Raw genomic sequence first — 21,964 nt, forward strand, 5'->3', positions numbered from 1 at the left:
ATAAGATCCACGGATAGTTATCTTGTCTACAGAAGACTACTCAAGAGTTGGCTCTTTCTTTCATAACCACCATATTCAAACAGCAATGGACTGCATATGCCTGTGCTGGTAAACATTTATAATCAGATTTTGTGTATATATCTAGATATGTGTATTTCTTTAAGAAATATGTATAATTACTATTTCAAAATATTAAAATATGTACATACTCTTTAAGCCTGTTTAACAAATGTATATCTACTCATGGTTAAATGTATATATATGTGTGTGTATGTGTGAATATATATGTATATACGAGCATGTATACAACGTATGTGTATGTATACATATATATGTATATTACCGGATGCTTAACATGTTCATAGGTCATTGCATAGTTCCTAGATACGTTAGATTAGATAATTATGAATCCCTGCTTTCATTTTAGCTATCACAATGAGCAAATGTTATCTTAACTATTTTAGCAGCAAGCATTTCGCTAATGAAAATTGAGGAAAGATAAAATAATGTCAGAAAAGTACACAAATAAATTAACCTCAAATATTGCTAATCTTTAAAGCCTGTGTTTATACAACACAACTTTAAATCTCAAAATATTATATCCATTAATACATTCCATACACATATATTCCCTTACTATGTATTTACATATCTATTTATTTTTTATGTTAGTCCTACTGTGCAAGAGGAAGATTAAAGAAAAAACTTTCTCACATAGGCATTACTCTGTCTCCCCATCACCCAATACCTCTATCAGTCTATTCTCCAACCCCACTCTCTGACTCATCCCAAACCTATTCTACTCCTATGATCTCCACACTCACCCTGCCTAAGCTCTTCCCTCCTCTAATGCTTCTGGCTCACCCTGAACCTCAGTTTACTATTATGATCTCCCAAACAACCCTACTAAATTCTCCCTCCCTTATCTCATCTTTGACTCATCCAATACCCCTTCTACTACTAAGATCTCCCTAACCCCTTTCTCCAGACTCCTCCCTCCTCCATCTCTCCTTCACTCATAACAAGCCTCATCATTTTACTATAAACTCCCAAGTAACACTTCTGGATTCTTCCCTCCTCTATCCCTCCATTAGTCTATTCAACAACCTCATATATCCTCTGCTCAGATCAACTCATACTAATACTGTACTCATATTTCCCTATACTAATCCACCACTAACCATTTTGGGGTCCGGAGTAGCGTGCTACCCGCCGTAAAGTGTTTCGACACCTTGTCATGGGTAGTACGCCCTATATATATATATATATATATATATATATATATATATATATATATATAAACAATCACAATATCTCTATATGCTCCCAATGGGAAATTACACTTAAAATATATTTTTAGGCAATCCCCATGTTACCCTGTAGGAGAGATAGGCCTTGCAATAATGAAAAACAAAGTTAGCAGTATTTGACTATAAGGACAAGCAAAACATGCCAGTACATGTCCTACCTTTGAAATCCACTGCACCCTGTCCACGGATCTGCATTGAGCCTACTTTAGGGGTGACTTACATGTAGTAAAAGGGAAGGATTGGGCCTGGCAAGTGGGTGCTCTTGTCAGATCCAAATGGCAGTTTAAAACTCCACACACAGACACTGCAGTGGTAGGTCTGAGATATGTTTGCAGGTCTACTCATGTGGGTGGCAGATCAGTGCAGCAGGCCCACGAGTAGCATTTGATTTACAGGCCCTGGACACACCTGTTGCACTATACTAGGGGCTTACTAGTAAAGCAAATATGCCAGTTGTTGGACTTTTTCCCTTTTGGAGAGTCATTTCCAATCTTTTTGCCTCCTCCCTCCTATTTTTTCTAACCTGTTTTTGTTGGCTTAAGGACTCTGGGCACTTTACCACTGCTAGCCAGTGCTAAAGTGCATATGCTCTCTGTGTAAATTGTCTTGTTGATTGGCGTATTTGATTTACTAGTACGTCCCTAGGAAAGTGCACTAAAGGTGCCCAGGGCCTGTAAATTAAATGCTACTAGTGGGCATGCAGCACTGGTTGTGCCACCCACATAAGTTGCCCTGTAAACATGGCTCAGACCTGCCACTGCAGTGTCTGTGAATGCAGTTTTAACTGCCGCCAATTCGATTTGGCAAGTGTACCCACTTGCCAGGCCTAAACCTTCCCTTTTCTTACAGGTAAGACACCCCTAAGGTAGGCCCTAGGTAGCCCCATGAGCAGGGTGCTGTATATTTTTAAGGTAGGACATATACTAATGTGTTTTTTTTATGTCCTGACAGTGAAATACTGCCAAATTTGGTTTTCTCTATTGCAAAGCCTATCTCTCTCATAGGTTAACATGGGGGCTGCCTTTAAATATGATTAAAGCGTAGATTCCCTTTAGTAGTTGGACATATGGAGTTTGGGGTCTCTGAACTTACAATTTGAAAATACATTGTTTAGTGAAGTTGGTTTTGAGATTGTGTGTTTGAAATGCCACATTTAGAAAGTAGGCATTTTCTTGCTTAAACGATTCTGTGACTTTGCCTGTTTGTGGATTCCCTGTCTGGGTTAGTTTGATAGTTCAGCTGTTTGCACCTCTCTATAGACAGTGACACAAAGGGAGGTGGGGTGTAGCCTGCATATCCTGATGAGCCCTCTGTGCTAGGAGGGAGTGGAGGAGTGGTCACTCACACCTGAAAGGGCTGTCCCTGCCCTCACACAATGCAGTCTCCAACCCCCTGGTGTGTGTCTAGGGCCTGGCCTGGCAAGGCAGGATCTCACAAACAAGAGAGACTTTCCTTTGAAGTAGGCCTACTTCAAAGGCAGAAGGGAGTATAAGGAGAGGACCCTAACCCCCTGAAAATTATATCACTTCTGGAATCAAGAGGAACCTCGGCCAGGGAGAAGAGCTGAAGAGCTGAGAAGTGCTGCCCTGCTTGTCAACGTGCTTTGTGGAGCTATCCTGCAGTTGCTGCTTCTGCCTGTGAAAGGGGACAAAGACTGGACTTTGTTGTGCAATCCTGCTTGTGAAGAATCACCAAGGGCTTGAACTGAGCTTGCCTCCTGTTGTTGAAGTCTCAGGGTCGTCAAAGACATCCCCTGCCAGCACCTGGACTCTCTGCTGAGACTCCTGTCCTGCCAAGTGGTGCCCTACCCAGTTCATGGGCCCTTGAAAGGTGAAGCTTGCATACAAAGACTGAAAATCCATGCACAGACCGGCGTATGGGGAATTGTTTGATGCACCTTCCGTGACGTGGCTGGTAAACAACGTGCCGTTGGCTTAGAGGCTGAAATCAACCCTCCACCTGCATCGCGGCAGGAAGATCGACAAAACGTGCCTGGAGAAACGATGCGCAACACCCACTAACGGAGGCTGATAACGACGCAAACCCCATGCAGCTGACCGCGATTGTGTGACCGGATTTTCAACGCAACATCGCTAGGCGCAGAAAAACAATGTAAAGCCTGCTCAGACCCGAAGATGCCTGTCCGGACTGATGCATCGCTCTCTTGCTGGAGAGGAGAAACGACACACGCCAACCCGACCGGAGGAGGAACAATGCACATTCTCACTTGCGAGTGAGAAATCAACACATCGCTGGCCTTTTCCAATGCACACTCGCCCGTGCGGTGTTATTTTGATGCTACCCAGGTACCTTTGTATGCTAACAATGTTCTCACTGTTTTCTAAAGGATTTAAGTCTCTTATTCTTTGAAAATTCATAACTTGACTTGTGTATGTTGGATTTTTGTCGTTTTGGTCTTGTTTTGTTAGATAATTATTACTTATTTTTCTAAACCTGTGTGGAAGAGAAGGCAGGGCCCAGCATGGCCGGCTGGACCACACCAATGCAGATGCAGGAGAATGGAGCGGCCAAGGTTGGTATGACTGGGCAGGGCGCCAGAAAGGGTTTTGTGCCCTCCGGTGGCATGGCGCCTGGCAATCAGCAGCCTGGCCATATCGAGCGACTAGGGGAGTCTCGGACAGCTTCCAGACAGCCGATGCTTAAACCACCAGGATCGGTAACGGATGTCAAGAAAGCCAGGGTGTGGGAAGGTGCTTTGCTTAGCAAGTGTGAGGAGAGTGTCAGCAATGATTTATTGGATTATGACGAGGACAGTGTTGAGGAAAGGGGAGTTACGCGAGGAGGAGGAAGAGGTATGGTGGAGTAGAAGGGGGTGTGTCTAATGCTGTCGGTAAGCCTGTCCAGTTGGCAGACAACAGATCAGAAACTGTCGGAGCGGCAAGACGGACGGTTCAAGAGCAGCCCCTGTCTTTGCAAAAAGGTAAAGGAGTGGGGCATCGTGCCCCAGCATGGTGTCGGTTGCGATAGAGGTGAATGCAGCCGGTGCAGGGGAGCGCCTGCACAAAGGGGTATATGTCCAGGACTTAGGGATGGGTCCAGATCAGAAGGGAGCAGGGAGCACGGGGCAGGGGAGAAGACAGGTAAGTCCAGCGATGAATCAAACAAAGAGAAGGTGACTGGAAAACCAAAACGCCTGTCCTATTTGGGCATGGCAAAGCCACCTGGGGCGCATCTTATGGCGGCCACAAAAGAGAAGATTTGGAAAGGGGAGTATGTTGAAATGTTAAAATTGCTGCATCGGGAAGTCAGGTCCAAAGAGGGTTCGAAGGAAGAAGAAAATGAATTGGCAAAACGCCCCAAGGTTCCATTGACCATTGAGAACTGGACCGCCGCATTTTTTATTTTTGCAAGCGTTTACTGTGAGCGTTTTCCTGACAGGGCAGTGGCACTCTTCAAATACATGGACGTTATTCAGAAGGAGTACCTCAATTACGGAGGATACGCTTGGGTGCAATATGATGAGGAACTTCGTGCCTGTTTGGCAGCGGACGCCGAGGTTCAATGGGGGGAAATCGATGCAGACTTATGGCAGCATACGATGGGACCTTAAAAATTTGGCAAGACCATTTTCACTGCGAGTGGCTTGCCTATCACATATCTGCCCTTTTGAGAGCGCCCAACCCAGAGTGGGGCACATACAGGCGCTAAGGGAGGGTCAGGAGCGTCGGGAAGTAGATCGCCCAAGACAGGAGCTTGTTGGGACTTCAATAAGGACCTTTGCACTCGCAAATATTGCAAGTTCAGGCATGAGTATTCCAAAGGCGCGGGTGGACATGCCCTCATTAACTGATACGGGACAGGCAGTGCGGGGTCTTCAGATGCGGGGCAGGGAGGAAGTTCACAGGGAAGTCAGGGTCAAGCACGCTCTAGAGATGGACAGGGTACTTTGGGAAAAAGCTACTACTCAGGTTAAGACGGACGAGCTCTGTTTTTGGGTTGGGAGGTATGGTAACAAGCAGGCAGGACAATTATTGCTCCAGGGATTTACGCATGGTTTTGAGGTGGGGTACACAGGGCCTAGGAGGCGGCGCTGGGCCAAAAATTTGCAGTCGGGAAGGAAGAGCTGGTGCCGCTCAAATTGGAGAAGGAGGTGGCTGAAGGGCGCATGGATTGGCCTCTCCCTAATTTTATCCTGTCCCCCATTGGAGTTGTTCCAAAGAGAGAGCCGGGGCAATATCGCCTAGTACATCACTTATCTTGGCCAGAGGGTTCCTCCATTAATGATTTCATTCCAGAGGAAGTGACAAATGTGTTGTATGCGTCAGTGGATGTGGCCCTGGCAATGGTGGTGTCGTTGGGCCTGGCACATTGATGGCCAAAACTGATATCAAATAAGCTTTTAGGTTGCTGCCGGTTAATCCTCGGGATTTTGAGTTGCTGGGGATTCAGTTCCAGAACAGGTGGTAGGTAGATAAGGCGCTCCCCATGGGCTGTTCGATTTCTTGTTCTCTTTTTGAGTGCTTTAGCACATTTTTGCAGTGGATCTTTCAGACGGTGACTGGGCACAAGGAGGTGACCCATTATTTGGATGATATTTTCTTTGCAGGGCCCCAGGGCTCCAACTGCTGTGAAGTGGTACTTGGTGCGTGTTTTTGGAGTCGTTCAACGGAATTCCTATTCAAACATGGCCGTTGTGTGAATGGGACGTCCAAATATTTTCAGATGCGTCAGGAGCGTAGGGATTTTGCCTGTATTGGCAAGGAAAGTTTTGTGCGGAGGAATGGCCAGCGGCGTAGCAGTCGGGAGGGCCTTTTTGGAGTTATTTCCTTTAGTGGTGGTGGTCCGGGTTTGGGGCCACCTCTTGATGCACAAACAAGTGTTGTTTCGTGTGGATAATTTAGCAGTTGTTCAGGTGGTAAATCGTCAGTCTGCCAGGGAGGTACAAGTCTTGCAGTTGCTGAGCGTGTTTGTTTTGAACTGTTTGCGCCACAACATTTATTTCAGGGCGCAACATGTGCCGGGAGTCAACAATGACATTGCAGATGCGTTATCTCGTTCGCAGTGGGAGAGGTTCCATGGGTTGGTTTCGGACGAGGCACTGTGCAGGACGACGATGCTAACGACGTTGTGGACCATAGGAGACGGAGGATGCTGTGGTTGGTGGTGAATTCATTGGCTCCCTCCACACGCCAGATGTATCTCAGGGTGTGGCTTGAATTTTTGCGATCCGGGGCTCTGAGACGACAGGTTGACAAAGACAGTGTGGACGATGTGGTAAACTTCATTATGGATTTAGTGGGATGGCGCTTGTCAAGGTTATCCATTGCAGGGAAATTGGCTGGTATTGCATTCATGGGTAAGCTTTTGTGGGGTTACGCGCCGACTGCGGGTGAATTGGGGCAGAGAATTTTGGAGGGTTGGGCTAGGGAGGAGAGGGCAGGGGGGAGGGTGAGACAGCCTATTACATTGAGCCTTTTGAAGAGACTTCTGTGGGCATTGAGGGTGGTGTGCTTTGATGAGGCCAATGCTTATTGTTTTGCACTTATGTTGTGGATGTTTTTTGGGGCATTTCGTGTTTCAGAACTGTTTGGGTCTACATCAGCACGGGGAATTCAGTGGGGTGACGTTTGCATTAGGACATAGGGCGTAGTGCTTCGCTTACGGAGATCAAAGACAGATCAGAGGGGAAGAGGCAGGCATGTGTTTTTGGCAGCTTACCCTGTTTCGGATATTTGCCCAGTTCAATTAGGCTGTGGGTTAAGGGCCATTTCACAGGATTTAAGAGGAGGAGTTTTTTGTCATGTGCATGGTAAGGCGGTATCAGCCTATCAGCTGTTAGCGGTACTGAGGGCAGGGTTGCAGGCAATTGGGCTGGATGCGGTGCAATTTGGGAATCATTCCTTTAGGATAGGTATGGCAACGGAGGCAGGATGTAGAGGTTGGAAACATGAGGATCTGCTGGCTTTAGGAAGATGGAAGTCGAATGCCTATCAAAGATATGTGAGAGGAGGAGTTAATGCATTGGAATGGTAATTGTTTTTTCTCCTGCTGCAGGTTCAGTGCCCGGACCAGCCGTGCGGTGCATCTCCATCTGGGTCGTGGACCATTCATTTGTCAAGTGGGCCTGGAGACAAGCGCGGAATACAGCAATTGGGGACAATTTGGGTTTGGACAGGGACAGGTGCCACATACGATGGGAAGGTAAAGGGGGATGGCCTGGCAGGAGCTGTTAGGGACATTGCAGCGGGTTCGGGGAAGGGGGTTTTGTCCCGATGTGCTGCTCATACACTTGGGTGAAAATGACTTAGTGCGAAGGACGGGTTTGGATATTATGAGGAACATGAAGAAGGACTTGTATGAAATTCAACGGCAATGGTATGGTTGCCATGTGGTGTGGACAGCCTTCATTCCTCGCAGGGTATGGAGAGGGGCGAGAAAACCTGGGGCAATTGAGAAGGCGTGTAGGAAAATGAATAAACAGATGCATTCATATTGCAAGGAGAAGGGAATGACTTATTTAGAAAATAAGGACTTACGTTTCGAGGATAAGCAGTTTTTTCGGAGCGATGGAGTACACCTGTCCTTCATGGGCATGGAGTTGTACCTGCTCCAGCTAAAGGAAGTTTTACAAGGGTTGTTTAAGGAGTCTTAATTAATTAAGTTTGGGTATATTCAGTTTCGGCTGTTTGTACAGGGAGAAGGCCTACTCTGACTGGGACGGAGAGGGGGGGGCAGAAAAAAGAGGGGGGTGGAGACAGAGACTGTTCACGTGACAACGATAACGGATGGACAGGAAATATGCCAAGACACTTTCAGATTGGAAGGGGGTGGACTGCAGCAGGGAAACAAAGATAACAAATTGGGCAATAGGGGTTGGAGACTTGCAGGTTCAATAGATAGACAGCAGCAACTGACTCTCAAGATAATAGACGGCAAAAGGATGAGTGGATTAATGAACTGCAAGTTTAAGGGGAAGGGAGGTGGTAGAGGAGGTTAGGGGAGGGCGTTTTGGTTACGTGAATTTATGTATAGTGAGGTGCTTAGTTTTGTGACGCTGGAAGCCAGGGTATTGTTTCGTGAGTGCACCTGTTTCCAATAAAGCGGCCTTTTACACACACAAAAGGTGGTAGTGGTTCTGTTTTCCCTCTTCCACAAATGGGTCCTGGGGGGAGCTGAAGCCAGGAGGTCTCCCCCCCCCGGGAAGGTTGTGGAGGGTGGTACAGCCCACTGGCACAGTTTTGGGTGCTTTACGGGCGTTTTTTGGTAGGCAGGGCGGCGGCAGTTAAAAAGGGGGCCATTTTATAACGGTCACCATTTTAGGTGGTGACACGGTGGCTGGTGAGCAGCCGTTTTTCCCCGCCCTCCCACCCTCAGGTGGGGAATTGTTCAAAGGGGACATTTTGTCGGAATGGCAGGCATGAGAGCCCTTTTTATTTGGAAATGGGTGCACGGGGAATCCAGATCTTGTACTTGTTGCTTGGAACAGGTGTGGGCGGAGACAGAGACTGTTCACATGACAAGAATAAAGGATGGACAGGAAATATGCCAAGACACTTTCAGATTGGAAGGGGGTGGACTGCAGCAGGGAAACAAAGATAACAAATTGGGCAATAGAGGTTGGAGACTTGCAGGTTCAAAAGATAGACGGCAGCAACTGACTATTAAAGTAATAGACGGCAAAAGGATGACTGGATTAATGAACTGAAAGTTTAAGGGAGATGGGAGGGGATGGCAGGGGAGGGGGGAGCATTTTGGTTAGGTGAATTTATGTATAGTGAGGTGCTTAGTTTTGTGAGGCTGGAAGCCAGGGTATTGTTGTGTGAGTGCACCTGTTTCCAATAAAGCGGCCTTTTACACAAACAACAGGTGGTAGTGGTGCTGTTTTCCCTCTTCCACAAAAGAAGGGTATGAAAGCAGTGCGCCCATCTTATTTGTGAGTCACAGACCATTGATCTTACCGACAACCGAGTTGGAATGGTTACTGATTCGCAAATGGGAAGCTGTTCCATGTCAACATTGTTTTTCAAAAGCTGCTCCTGTCCTTTCAAGGTACTTAGGCAACCCCCAACAAATATACATTTTGCGATGCAACTGATAAGTACACAGCCACATTTCAAAACTGTGTGCTGGTGCCAAAACGGTGTGCGAAAAAACACCCACTCAGTGACATCTTAATGATTTGTGGGACCCCAGGCAAGATATACTGTGAAGCCCCTCACAATTTTTTATTTATTACACCTTTTCAATTCATTCAGGCCCTTGTGAGGCCAAACAATACTGAATTGTAAGTTAAACCTTCAGAGATGAGTGCAAGCAAAAACAGCTGTTAAGCTCAAGGTGCATGATGTTCGCCAGCTCAATCATACTAAAAGAAAGCTTGAACAAGCAGTGATAAAGTAATTTATTTTTGTGTTTGGATCTAGGTGTTTTTACTAGCGACAACTACATTTTATATGAAATTCCATCTCTAACCAGCTTGATACTCTCACCACAGGAAAAACATGCTAAGAGTGACTTGTTACATGTTTAGCAGACTTTTTTTGTCTACAGGCATTGTTGCTGCAAGAGTGAAATCAAAGCACTACTTTGCATACTTTGAGGATTTTCAGTATTCCATTGGTTAAAATCGAATAACTTTCTCCTAATGTTTCTTCCCCTGACTTGTCCCTGTTCGCCTCTTTATATGTATGCTCTTCTCTGGTTAGATATTTACCTGTGACTCGCTGAGTACAAGAATTGGGACAGGCAAGATATATGAGATGGAATAAACATAAAGAGAACAGTACAGCAACAGATTTGAAGTAGAGGGAGAAGGGGGCAGAGACTGAGATGATGTAGAAAGATGTGTGAGAGTAGGGTAGAGAAAGAAGTAAAGTAATTAGAAAAAGGTGAGTAGTAAGAAGGAATGATTAGGAGAGGTAAAAAGAGGACCATGTAATAGAGAAAGAGAAGCACAGAACTAGGTAAGGGTTTAGAATATGGTAGAGAGGTAGATAGGCCTAGAAATAGGGAGAATGGAATGTAGAGAGAGAGAATACTACAGTACTTCAGTACTTCAGAAGGTGATGTAGGAAGAGGTAATATAAGGTTATATAGGAAAAGTGGTGAAGTAGAGAGTGGTTAAGGCAGTGAGATAGACATAGATAAAATGAGAAGGGGCCTAGAAAAATGGGTCAGGTAAAGAGAGGTAAAGGGTAGAAAGAGAAATGTGGTATAGAGCTAAACTAGCAAGGTGAGAGACATATTTGAAATAAAGAAAGAGGGTTGAGGCTTACACAAAGATAAAGAGTTGTGAGATAAAAAAAAGAGATGATGGTACGGTAGAGAGATCTACAATGAAAGACATTAAGGGAGATAGATGAGGTCAAGGAGGTGATTTAAGATGGTGTAGAAAGCTGGCCTGGTGTGTGGTGTAATTGGGCTTCATAATGGTTCAACTAAAAAAGCAGTTGCTGGACTGCACCAGTCCCTTTGGTCGGCTGCCCCCCGAATCCGCAAAATCTTCCTGAGAGGTGCTGATGCTACTGTGCACCTCCCACACAGTAAGCCACCTCCAGGGTCATCTCTGACACCACCAACTCTGTGGGTAAGAGCAGAGCATGCCCTGCTGGCCCCAATGGGAGTGTGCAACCTCATTTAACATGTACCTTTATTTGGTAAGGGTAGTCATACAGGAAGCCTGTGCTAACCTAGATTCTATACTCTTCAGCTAATTTTTCTTCCTTTTGTAAGCTACAATGTCATCATTTCTAGCAATAAAGGTGTTGCACCAAGATAAACCTACAACACTAAAGAACCGTCCACAGGACATCATTCTCACTCCCTTTAAATACCGGATCCATCTACGCACTTATCTTTATACATACAGTTTTGTATCTTCTCTTCCATCATGCTTCAATACAGGGACAAGAAACTGTCTATCTGCTCACTTAATGTGAAGGGTCCGACTCACTACATTTTGAGGAAAAAAAGTATTAACCAATCTGAAGTCTAAAAAGCCAGACACAGCCCTCATTCAGGAGACCCGTCGCACAAGACCAGAGGCAGTAAAGCTAAAGAAAGACTGGGTAGGTGGGGTGTTCTCTATTTCACTAAACGCCTCTAATCACACAGAGGACACACCATCCATCATTAGGAAAAATGAAGTGGCTATCCTCCTTCATAAAAGTCTTGCCGCACAAGTACAAAAGACCTGGACTGATGATGCAGGACATTACGTGTTTGTGAAAATGAAAATAATGAACAACACTGTTGTCCTCGGCTCCAAATATGACCGACAGATGCAAAGCGTGCCTGACTCTCAAAACTGAATAGGCTACTTACTGAGTTTGGTAAGAACAAAATAATCATTGGAGAGGAGTGGAATATGCTTCTAGATCCACAACTTGACAAAACCAGTAGCCAATCTCACTGAGATGAGGGTAACAGAGACAACCTCAAAAATGTCACTCACTCCTAGACCCAGGCACCTAATACACCCAACAGGGAAGGGATACACTTACCTCTCCCCTGCACATGACTCAGGGTTAAGGATCAATTTGTTTCTCCTTAACTCTATGATCCTTCCCAAAGTAAGTTCCCGTGAGATTGGATTGGGCAGCATCTCAGACCATGCACGCCTCTGTCTTACGCTGGATCTTCAAATGATATGCCCCACTGCTGGCATTTAGAGATTAAACATCTTGAAACTGAAGTACCCAGAGGAGAAAAAGAAACTCAATTACTTACTTTGTACTTAACAGGAACTCTGCGAAACATCAATAAACTCTCCACTACAAAAGGCACAACTTACCTCAGAGGTATGCTCAGGAGAGACTCTAACATTGAATGTAAGACAGTGATAGACAAAGAAAGAGGCCTAGTATTCGAAATATGTACGCTCTAGAATGCACATCATAATAAACCTACCCAGAGTCTCCTATAATTGTTGACATAAAAAAAATTAAACTTAATACTAAACAACTGGAAAGCACCTAACCTGAATATGAAGGAAAACATACAAACAAGTGGAAAAAGCATGACACATTCTTGCATGTGGGAATAAGACAGAGAGAGGCCCGGTTGGCTATTCCTGCCATGGTTAACACATCTGGTACACCTCGATCGCATCCCGTTGATATCCTGGCACAGTTCAACAACTTCTGTACGGCTTTGTATACCACCACTTATCCAGCAACAACCTCTGGTGAAGAAACCTTTATGCACAAGATTCCACTCCACAAACTGCCACAAACTGCCACAACAAACATGATATTGACATAATGGAGCATATAATAGCAGAGGCAATTAAAGCTATGGCAAAGGCCAAATTCCTGGCAAAGATGGATATCTGCTTGATCAGGTTTGTTTTGTTCCAGACCGCACCTCCGAGAACCACATGCACTCTCTAATGCATCTCCTCTGTTTGACAAAACAGGAATGTTAGAAATTTGGTTTCTAGTTGGCAGAGGTATGCACTCTGTCCAAGCAGGGACCACAATCCTTGTTAGGGTAAGTCACATCACAACCTAAAACTCTCCTGTGCTAATCCTCTGGTAGCTTGGCACAGGGAAGCCTAACTTAGAAGGCAATGTGTAAAGTATTTGTGCAATAACTCATACAATACCACAGTGAAAACACCACAAAAAATACTCCACACCAGTTTAAGAAAATAGATAATATTTATCTGAATAAAATAACACCAAAACGACAAAATTCCAATGAGCACAAGTCTAGAAGTCACTTTTGAAAGGTTTAGATTGGTCTTAATCCATAAGAATCAGTTGTTGCATATTTTTAACGCACGGTACCTTGGATGCGTCAAAAATAATAACACAGAGGGCCATAGAGGAGGTGGTGCGTTGAACAATAAAGCGATGCTTTGATTTTTTTGGCACGGCAGAGGTGATGCGCCGATTCTTTCCTCGCGGCCAAGGTGATGCATGGAACAGTGGTTTTGAAGTGCACCAGTTCCCCTTTCAACCCAGTCCTGTCTGTCAGGAGATCTTTGGGGGTTATCAGTCCTTTGTGTGGGGACGTGCCACAAGCCTTTCAAATGTGAGAGCCCCTCCAACCCTTCCTGCTCCGGAAGCCCCATCAGTATTCAGATGAATGTAGGTTCAGATGATTGTTCTGTGTCTATGACTGTCTAGGTGGAATGTACAAAGGGAGCTGTCGACCAGCACAGACCAGACCAGACGTGGTTTGGAGACAGACTGTAGGGCACAGAGAGCATTACACCAGCCTCACTGCACAGATCAACTACAGTGGTTTGATTTCAGAGTCGATATTGATAACCAGAAGTACAAGACAAGGATTTCCCTTGTCACCTCTACTCTTTCTGCTCGTCTTGGAAGCCTTGGCCATGGCAGAACCTTCTGCACTAGATGTAACTGGGATAGCCCCAGCCACTGGAGAATCCAAAATATTGTTCCATGAGGACGACATCCTACTGACAATGGATAACTGAAAACAATTCTGGCATCGATTCACATAATAAATGAATTCTCATTCTTCTTGGGATATAAGAAAAACTGGGACAAGACTGTAGCCATGCTGATGACTCCCTCCACTATCTGACAAGTGCTGGACACTCTCTCAGTGAAGTGGATTCCACTCGACTGAAACACCTGGACTGAAACCCCTCGGAATCCTATTTAGCAGAGACTTCTCCTCCATGGTTCGAGGCAATGTTCTAACACTACTTGAGAAAACCAAAGCAGACATTACCAAAAGGAAATCCCTCCCATGCTCCCTATGGGGCAGAGCCCAGGCGGTTAAAATGGTGACAGCCTCCCCCGCTTTAATTACATTTTTGACATGCCGCCGTCCAAAGTCCAACCTGCCACCCTCAAATTGATTGATTCCATGATACAGACATTAGTATGGGACAAGGCGCCACCAAGATTAGCTGCACAAAAACTATGCACCACCACTACCTCCAGAGGGCTAGGCCTGCCACATATGCAAACATATTACAGGGTGCTCCATCACTGGGCGCTCCCAGCCAATCCGAACGCTGCTTTGTGCAGTGTCAGGATTGGCTGCAGGGCAGGCTGGGAGCCTGTGCCTGCAGTGCGGCAGAGAAGCAGGTAACTTATTTTTTTTATTAATTCGCCCCCACGAGCGGACCCCCCAACATACCCCCTCCCCGTAGCACCCACCGCCTCAACAAAGCCCCGCTCCTGCAGACTACAGCAGTGAATCACAGGGAAGCAGCCTTGTGCTTCGAACATGGGTACTTATATGAGACTGTAGCCAAGTATGGGATCACAGACCTTCAAGCTCAGTACTACTGGGAGGGGGCAGCACAGTGCACCATTTTGAAGACAGATTCATGTTACTTCATTCCCTTTAAATGGTTGGCCATCTTACATTTTCCACAACCAGTTCTCTCGTGGGATTTTTTAGTGAGGAAGGAAAAAGTGCACTTCTCCCCCTGTTGACTCACGCACCAAATGTGCAAGTGAAATGGCCATATGCTGGTTTAAATGCAATACTCCATGGCCCTGATTTTTTAAGAAAATGTTTGAATTTGCTCTGCATCTAACATAGGTTTACTTTTTTTTTTAATTCAGAAACCAGCTGCACGTTTCTAGGTGCAATCCTGGGAAAGTCACGTGACCTTGTCTTACATTACCATATCCACAACATGGAAATATACACATGGCATGGGTCTGCTTTGGGGAAGGGAGAAAAGCGGTGCAATTGCACATGTCTGATTTCTTTGTCTTTTTCCATGCAGAAATCATTTTCCCCAGGGCGAAACACTTCCTCTATACCCATAGGAAATTTGATGAGTGTTCCATTCTTCTTCCGGCCCCAGAAAGGAATGTACTCAATGCCTTGGCTGAAGCAAGTCTACAACCATTTTCAGGATGGGACAGGGTTGAAGAGGAGTTTGGAAATTCTCCCAGAGGTCTGTGCAGATGTTCACAATCCTACAATCAAACCACGTCTTCAATCAATCAAACAATGACATTTGTGCAGCAAACAACTGCTTCGGCAGAAGCATCCTGGTGCTCTAAAACAGAAACAGAAAACCAGGGCAGGGTAACAAGTCAAATTTTGGTCAGACAGACAGGTTTTTAATTCTTTCCTAAAAACTGGCTCGGACTCAGACATGTAAAGTTTGATTGGCTAGGAATTCCAAAGCCTTTCAGTTATAACAGTAAACGACCTCCCACCACAACGAGTTTTAGCAAACATGGGGGTACGCATAAGTTGGAGGTGATTGGATCCCAAGTATCTGTCTTGTTGGCCCCAACCCAGTCTGTTTCTCGGGTAACAGGGGCCTTTGCCCTCCAACGCTCTATATGCCAATGTAAGCGTCTTAAATTCAATTCTTTTTGCTGCATGGACCCAGTATAACTGCTTTAAATGCGGGAATATGTGTTGCCAGAAAGGAACATGCCAGATCAGCCTAGCAGCCGCATTCTGTATAATTTGGAGTCTATGGATCAAAAATGCAGGAAGACCCAGGTAGAGGCTGGTGGCATATTCCAGGCAGGAAGTCACAAGGGCATGAATCAAAGTTTTGAGAGTCTCCGCCAGAAGCCGGTGTAACAACTTCCTGATGTATTTAAGCTTCAGAAAGCAAAAGGAAGAATCTGCTTAGTCTGGGACATAAAGGAAAGGTTGAAGTCGATCAGTAGGCCTAAATTCTTCAAGGTTGATGTGGCAGGTTCATTTCAACCAACCACCAAAGCCGGGGGAGGTTAGTTCTGGCTGAAAAAAAAGAACCTCAGTTTAAAAAAATTACAATCCATCCAGTTGGCTATACCTATAAAAGTCAAACCATGCCTTGAGCTGTCCACTCCCCAAACTTGTTGTAAGATTCACTCTTGCACAATATTCAGTGATTAGGAGCAATAGTACTAGGGAACAAATGGATTTATGCTAGCACAGCCACCTTTTGTTCATAATACAGGTGTAAATACAGCCAGATCCAACCGTAAAGTACCTTTATGGCTGGAAATGCCTTTCTGAAATAGGGGCTATATGATGTGAACAATAGTTACAACAACCAAAGAGTGTTAAAGGCATTTTCAGCAAACAGGTCATCTTTTGCAGTAAAATGATTCACTTAATGAGCATTTTACCTTTTTAGGTCTAGTTCGAGAATAATTTAGCAGTCACTCAGAGCTTATACCATCAATACACATCAACGCATACAGGAGCTAAATTATTGAAACTTTCTCGGCACTCACTGGACCAAATGGCAGTGGATGGGAATGTGTTTCATTTACTAGTGGGGGATAAAATTGCAGCTTATAGTCACAGATTTAGAGAATGCAAGAGGTGAGTCTTCTAAATTCTAAGACAAAGAGTCTGAAAATATGCTCCTGTCTCCTTCTTTCTTAGATTTTTTTCAGTTCCTGCCTTCGGTTCCAGGGTCCAAAGAGTGAGAAAAGAGGCTCCTGTGCTCAGTTTTTGCCAGACCTACAAAAGATTCATAGGAAGCCGAAATCTTTGCTCTTTGACCAATATCTATGGATCTTTGTCTGACAAATCTAACACCAATAAACCTTTTCAGTGACCGTTGCACTTTATAAATATTGCAAAACAATGTTGTGTAGAATGTCATTCAATCAGTAGACCAAAATATGAAGCAGAAACATTTTGCCCTGCTTCCACAGATGCAGGCTAGACAATTTAGGAGCTTCCATTGGATTTGCTGGAACAAGATAGGCTGGAATTCTGGTGATGTGGTAAGGACTAGATCAGTAGGGATAGATCTGTTCAACTCTTCATGAGACAAGTTGTTTTGTCCCATAAACTACATTTTATCACAGAAGTATTCTGCCAATTTTCTGAAGGTGACAAAGGAACATTTTGTTTGCTGCACTCTTCTCTCCCATATTCACCCATCCCATTAACGATTCCTTTTTGCTTTCCTGGTTTGTTTTCTAAGGGTACTGAACCATGAGGGAAAGTTCATCAGAGCCATTTCCACTCGAATTATCACCCCATGTTCTTAGGTCCCCGTATTGCAGAGGCAAGCCATAGGTTGGTTAGATTTCTCAGAATATTGTTGTAAATCTCTACTTCTAAGCCATTATATAAAAGTCTGATGTATCACAATTCTGGATTCCTTTAGTTTGATGACATTGTAACAGTTTACCAAGTACGCATCTAATTATCAAGGGGTCTCTTTACTAGCCCTAGAAGTTATCAGTCCCAGCAGGATGACGATAGCTGGGATGAATCTACATATTCCACAGATCCATTGTGAGTTACGCTGACTGATGAAAGAAGCCACATTTCAGGATGAAACTCCATAGTAAGATAAGAAATTTCTGGGGGACTCAGGAGTAGAGCTCCTGATTCCCGTTTAATTCGTAGTTTCTAAGAATACACTCACAGTCCACTCAAATTCCCACTGAATTATCGTTCCCGTAACATCTATGACTCCGGAAAAGGGAACACTGTCATTTTATTGTCCACTCATATTAGGGCCCTAAAAAGATGATGGTCATGAGGCAAAGTTCGATTTTGGGCCGCAAGTACAACTTTCTGTGTTCTGATATCAGTTTTGCTTTTCTTGAATTTTCTTTCGATTTTCAGAGCAGGTTTTGCTTATCAGTTGTAAAGAATAACCGAAAGTTGGAGTTTTGTATAACAGCTCATATAATTATTGTTTGATCTATCATGAAAGTTTCTGACAATTAATTGTTTTCTTCCAACAGATGGACATTGCTGTAAAGGCTGCTGCAGCGCTAAAACAAAAGCATGGCACTGAATATAAAGTTGGGCCTTTCTACAGTACTTTGTGTAAGATCTAATCCCGTGGTTGCACTTTGAACTTTAAGCTATGACGAAATAATATTTAGTGAGGGAGGTGGAGAGTGGCACGTTCGCAGGTGGGCTCTATGTGGAGTGGCAGCTCATGGTTTCCAAACGTGTGGTGAAAACCGTCTTGAATGGAATAAAGTGTTAACAAAATTGGCAGAGGTTTGGGGAATCCTACCGAAAGAAGTGTGATACAATGTGACAAAATGGGGAATTAAATAGCCCACGCAAAAAATGAAACTGGCTAAAAAACTACAGGGTTTGAAAGCTTTTATGAAAAACAGCAACGGTGAACCAAAATGTTGCAGGCATTAATTCAATCAGCAGGCAATTGGCCTCGCTGTAAAGAGCAGCAAATTTGAGTTGTAGTACCATGTTCTTCTTGGCTACTTGTATTATGGAAAAGTGGTATACTTGGCTTATTGTAAAAACAAGTTAAAACAAGTATTTGCAATGCGAGTTAGAACTATTAGCATTGTAAACTCATAACCGGACTTTTCTTGCCACATTAAATAAAAAATTTAAAAAACGATCGCGATGCGAAATAAAGAGAAAAAGTAGTACAGAAACCATACGGAAAACATAGAGCCTTGTATGTTTCCAGTAGTTTACCGGTGCTCTCGAAAAAAGGCAAGCCCACGAGCCAATGACTGACGTTACATGGGCGTGGTTAAAATCCCCCTGAAGAGAGATTAGAAGAGGGACTGAGCGCTTTATGCTTGCCTATAAAAAGGTACAAAGCAATCGGAATCGTTAAGCTGATGGGTCTTCAGAAGTAAAATTATATCACAAAAGCCTGCAAAGCACTTCTCTGGTTTACGATCAAACAAAGAATCCATGGCGAAGCGCAGCTATCTGCATATGCATTTGCAGATGCCGTTCGTAGCCCATGACCTCTACTCCTAAATTATCTAGTGAACCACCTACGCACCTTTTTGGTAAGGCCTCCACAGAGCCTGTCAGAGAAATAGGGTGAGATAAACAGCCATGGGATGAAGGCAAGACTCATATACACAGTTCCTTCCAAACTGTCTATTTTTTGTAGCGTTAAGATAATTTTAATGAGGCAAATTAGAACCTCATGAAAAACAAGCTGGTAAGAGCTCCAATAAATTGACTGAAGGCATTTTGTGAAAATCTTTACCGCGTAACTAATAAACCAATAACTGGAAAATATGAACAAGAAAAGAAATAAGCATTTGCAATGCAATGGGTCGCGCATATTTTAAACAAGTTAATTGTCGTGTTTTGACAACAGCACCCACAAGCAAAAACAAAAAAAGCGAGTGAAAACTAAGAAAGACAACTTAACTAAATAAAGTAAAGTTAGCTTTAAAAAATAAAACTTTGCAATTTTGTGCCTGCTAGGCACGTTTTTGACAGTCACAAGCTTTAAGCTTGCAGGGCACTCAATTAGAACAAAATAGTACCTCAATCACGTCGGGAGCAGCAGATGGGCACCAATTAATTTGAAATCAATTAGTGCTTGATCCCTGCTCCACACTGAGGAACGGAAATGATGCAAGATATGCCTTGACAAATTACGAGGCTGTAGAGAAGAGTGCCACGCAAACCAACACATGGTGAGCGACAGGCAGGCTCCAAGCCCTTTATCGATCACCACAGCGTCTCACATATGAAATGCATGCGCAAGCGCATGCGCTTGCAGGCTTAACCCTAAAAACACTTACTTTGTGGGTGGGGAGGTGTGTGTTCTGCATAGGTGCGAGGGGGTGAAAGGAGATTTGACGGGGACCTCCTTCACCCTGGATCAAAAGGAGTAATCGTGCCAAACATAATTAAAAACAATTGTCAATGAAGGTTTCTTGAAAAATGGTTGCTTCTCTTTAAAGCACATGGAGTTAAGCAGTACTTTAAATGGGCCGGTACTGTCCGGGACTGAGTACTGTTTTTTTTTATTTTCAGAGGTAGAGTACCTGCACTTCTCAAGAAAAAAGTAATACTTTTAATTGGAGAGTACCGGCATTTCTCAGAAACAACCAGAGTACCTGAACTCTGTTTTTCCATTTCAAGCACTGGTGTTAAGGAACTCTCTCAGTCGTCAGTGGTCTCATACCTGAGAACTGTTGTGGGGGCGGTGTTCAGCCTCTGGAACACGAGTCGGATTTCAGGCTCTGAGCAGAAAAACATCCCAGACTTCCCACTCACACCCATCTGATTCCTCTTACTAGTAGTGAACGTACATCTAAAATGTGAAACCAGCCTTGCCCTTCTGATCGAATGGGGGCAATGTAGGTTCTTGCAATGCAATGGAACCCGCATTAGGGTTTGAGGGTCTTCCCCGGCCCTCAGCCCATAAACTTTTTGTATATGCGTAGCGGACAGCCTTTGTGAAATTTTAGAGCCCACAAATTGAGCGCTCGGTTTTCGAGGAAAATACACTACTACACTCAACTTCTCGTTAGATAATTCTCAGTACTGCACACATCCGCTTTGCAATTCTCTTACTGTTATGTCACACCATTTAATTTTATTGCCCATTTGAGGCGGGATATACAAACACTTAACTGACAAATAAAGGGCATATTTACCCACTCTCCCAAACACCTCTCATGTAGGTAATCGTAGCACAGTCTGCCTCATTTAGTTCTGTTTTTATTGAAGCCAGAATTGTGCCAAAGGAAATTACAACTCTTCAAAAGTTGGACAGACATTTAGGGAAATTAGACCGTTTCCAACATGTTGGTACCTCTGAATAGTCATGAGTGAGATTGTAGATCTTAAAGTACTTTCTGTTCTGCACAAGCTTTTTTTTTTTAAACACCCGGAGTAGGTAGAAACTTAGCATTTTTTGAGGGAAGTAATGATACTAATTCTAATACTTACAACAATGGAAAAATAGCAACAATTTCCTCTATGGACCTGCCCACATGCTGCCAAACTTTGTATGTTTTGTTTTAGTTATGATCATCTGAAAAGCCCTGAGAAAAACTCAGAAAACAAGGCCTTTTCCAAAAAAGCTTGGTCTTTCAGCAAGTGCCAATGGGGTCGTTTTTAATGAGCCTCCAGTCTGATTTGGATACACCTCTCTCTGCCAGTGACTACCATTAGAAATCTAAGGGTGGGTCTCTCATGTTCTAACAGTGGATGCTGATGTCAGATTCAAATCCTTTATTTTTTAGAGCTACTTGCAGCCAATCTCGTACTATGGATCGTATTAAAAACAAATTACCTGCATAGCTTCCACAACCATAGAAAAGACCGTGCAATGCACCAAAACTCTGTATTTTAACCCTCAGGGAAATCTGGTAAAAAGAAAGCGTCATTTACTGAATAAATATCCCCCTCTTAAAAGCAATGCTTACAATGCTATCATCTAACTCTAGCTATACCAGCCAATCTGAGGTAGCTGTTTAAGGGGCAGAAGAAACAGGACAAAGAATTAGAATAGGAATTTGTACTGTAGCCACTAAATAGAGGCAATGCTACCTGGGCACCTCTAGTAACCCCTTGTGGCCTTGTGTTTCAATTGTGTAGACCCCGCCACTGGGACCTCGCAGGACTGGGTGTATGACCAGGGTGTCGACTTCGCCTTCACCCTCGAGTTGCGAGACAAGGGCAAGTATGGATTTGAGCTGCCAGAGGACCAGATCCAACCCACCTGTGAAGAGGCTGTTGCTGCTGTTATGACCATCATGAGATGTGTCACTGAAAAGAAGTTCCCAAGCACAGAACCAATGACCACTTTCTCCACATGATGACATGCAAGTGTAATAAAGGCGCCCGAGAAATTGGAAAACTCCATCAAAGTTGGATTACGTTTTTCAGGTATTGTTGGTTGACTCACAAAGAACTGCATGAATCTATTACTTATTAAGTAATTTGTTAGCCTTAGAGAGCAGGGACTGCAAATAACTTTGACTGCAGCGCTGTACAGGATGTGTCACAATCTGGAATTTAAC

At 44.1% G+C, this 21,964-nt stretch overlaps 1 protein-coding gene across 1 annotated transcript in view; it reads left to right on the plus strand.

Moving 5' to 3' along the window:
- CPO (carboxypeptidase O) overlaps window positions 1–21,760 on the plus strand; it is a 234,472-nt gene extending 212,712 nt beyond the window's left edge. Inside the window, exons 7-8 of the mRNA XM_069221571.1 lie at window positions 17,939–18,023; window positions 21,540–21,760. Of these exons, the coding sequence (XP_069077672.1) occupies window positions 17,939–18,023; window positions 21,540–21,760 (306 nt within the window). The remainder of the gene's footprint in view (window positions 1–17,938; window positions 18,024–21,539) is intronic.
- The last annotated feature ends 204 nt before the right edge of the window (window positions 21,761–21,964 follow it).

The sequence above is a fragment of the Pleurodeles waltl genome, chromosome 3_1, assembly GCF_031143425.1.
Source record: "Pleurodeles waltl isolate 20211129_DDA chromosome 3_1, aPleWal1.hap1.20221129, whole genome shotgun sequence".
In the NCBI taxonomy this organism is placed as follows: domain Eukaryota; kingdom Metazoa; phylum Chordata; class Amphibia; order Caudata; family Salamandridae; genus Pleurodeles; species Pleurodeles waltl.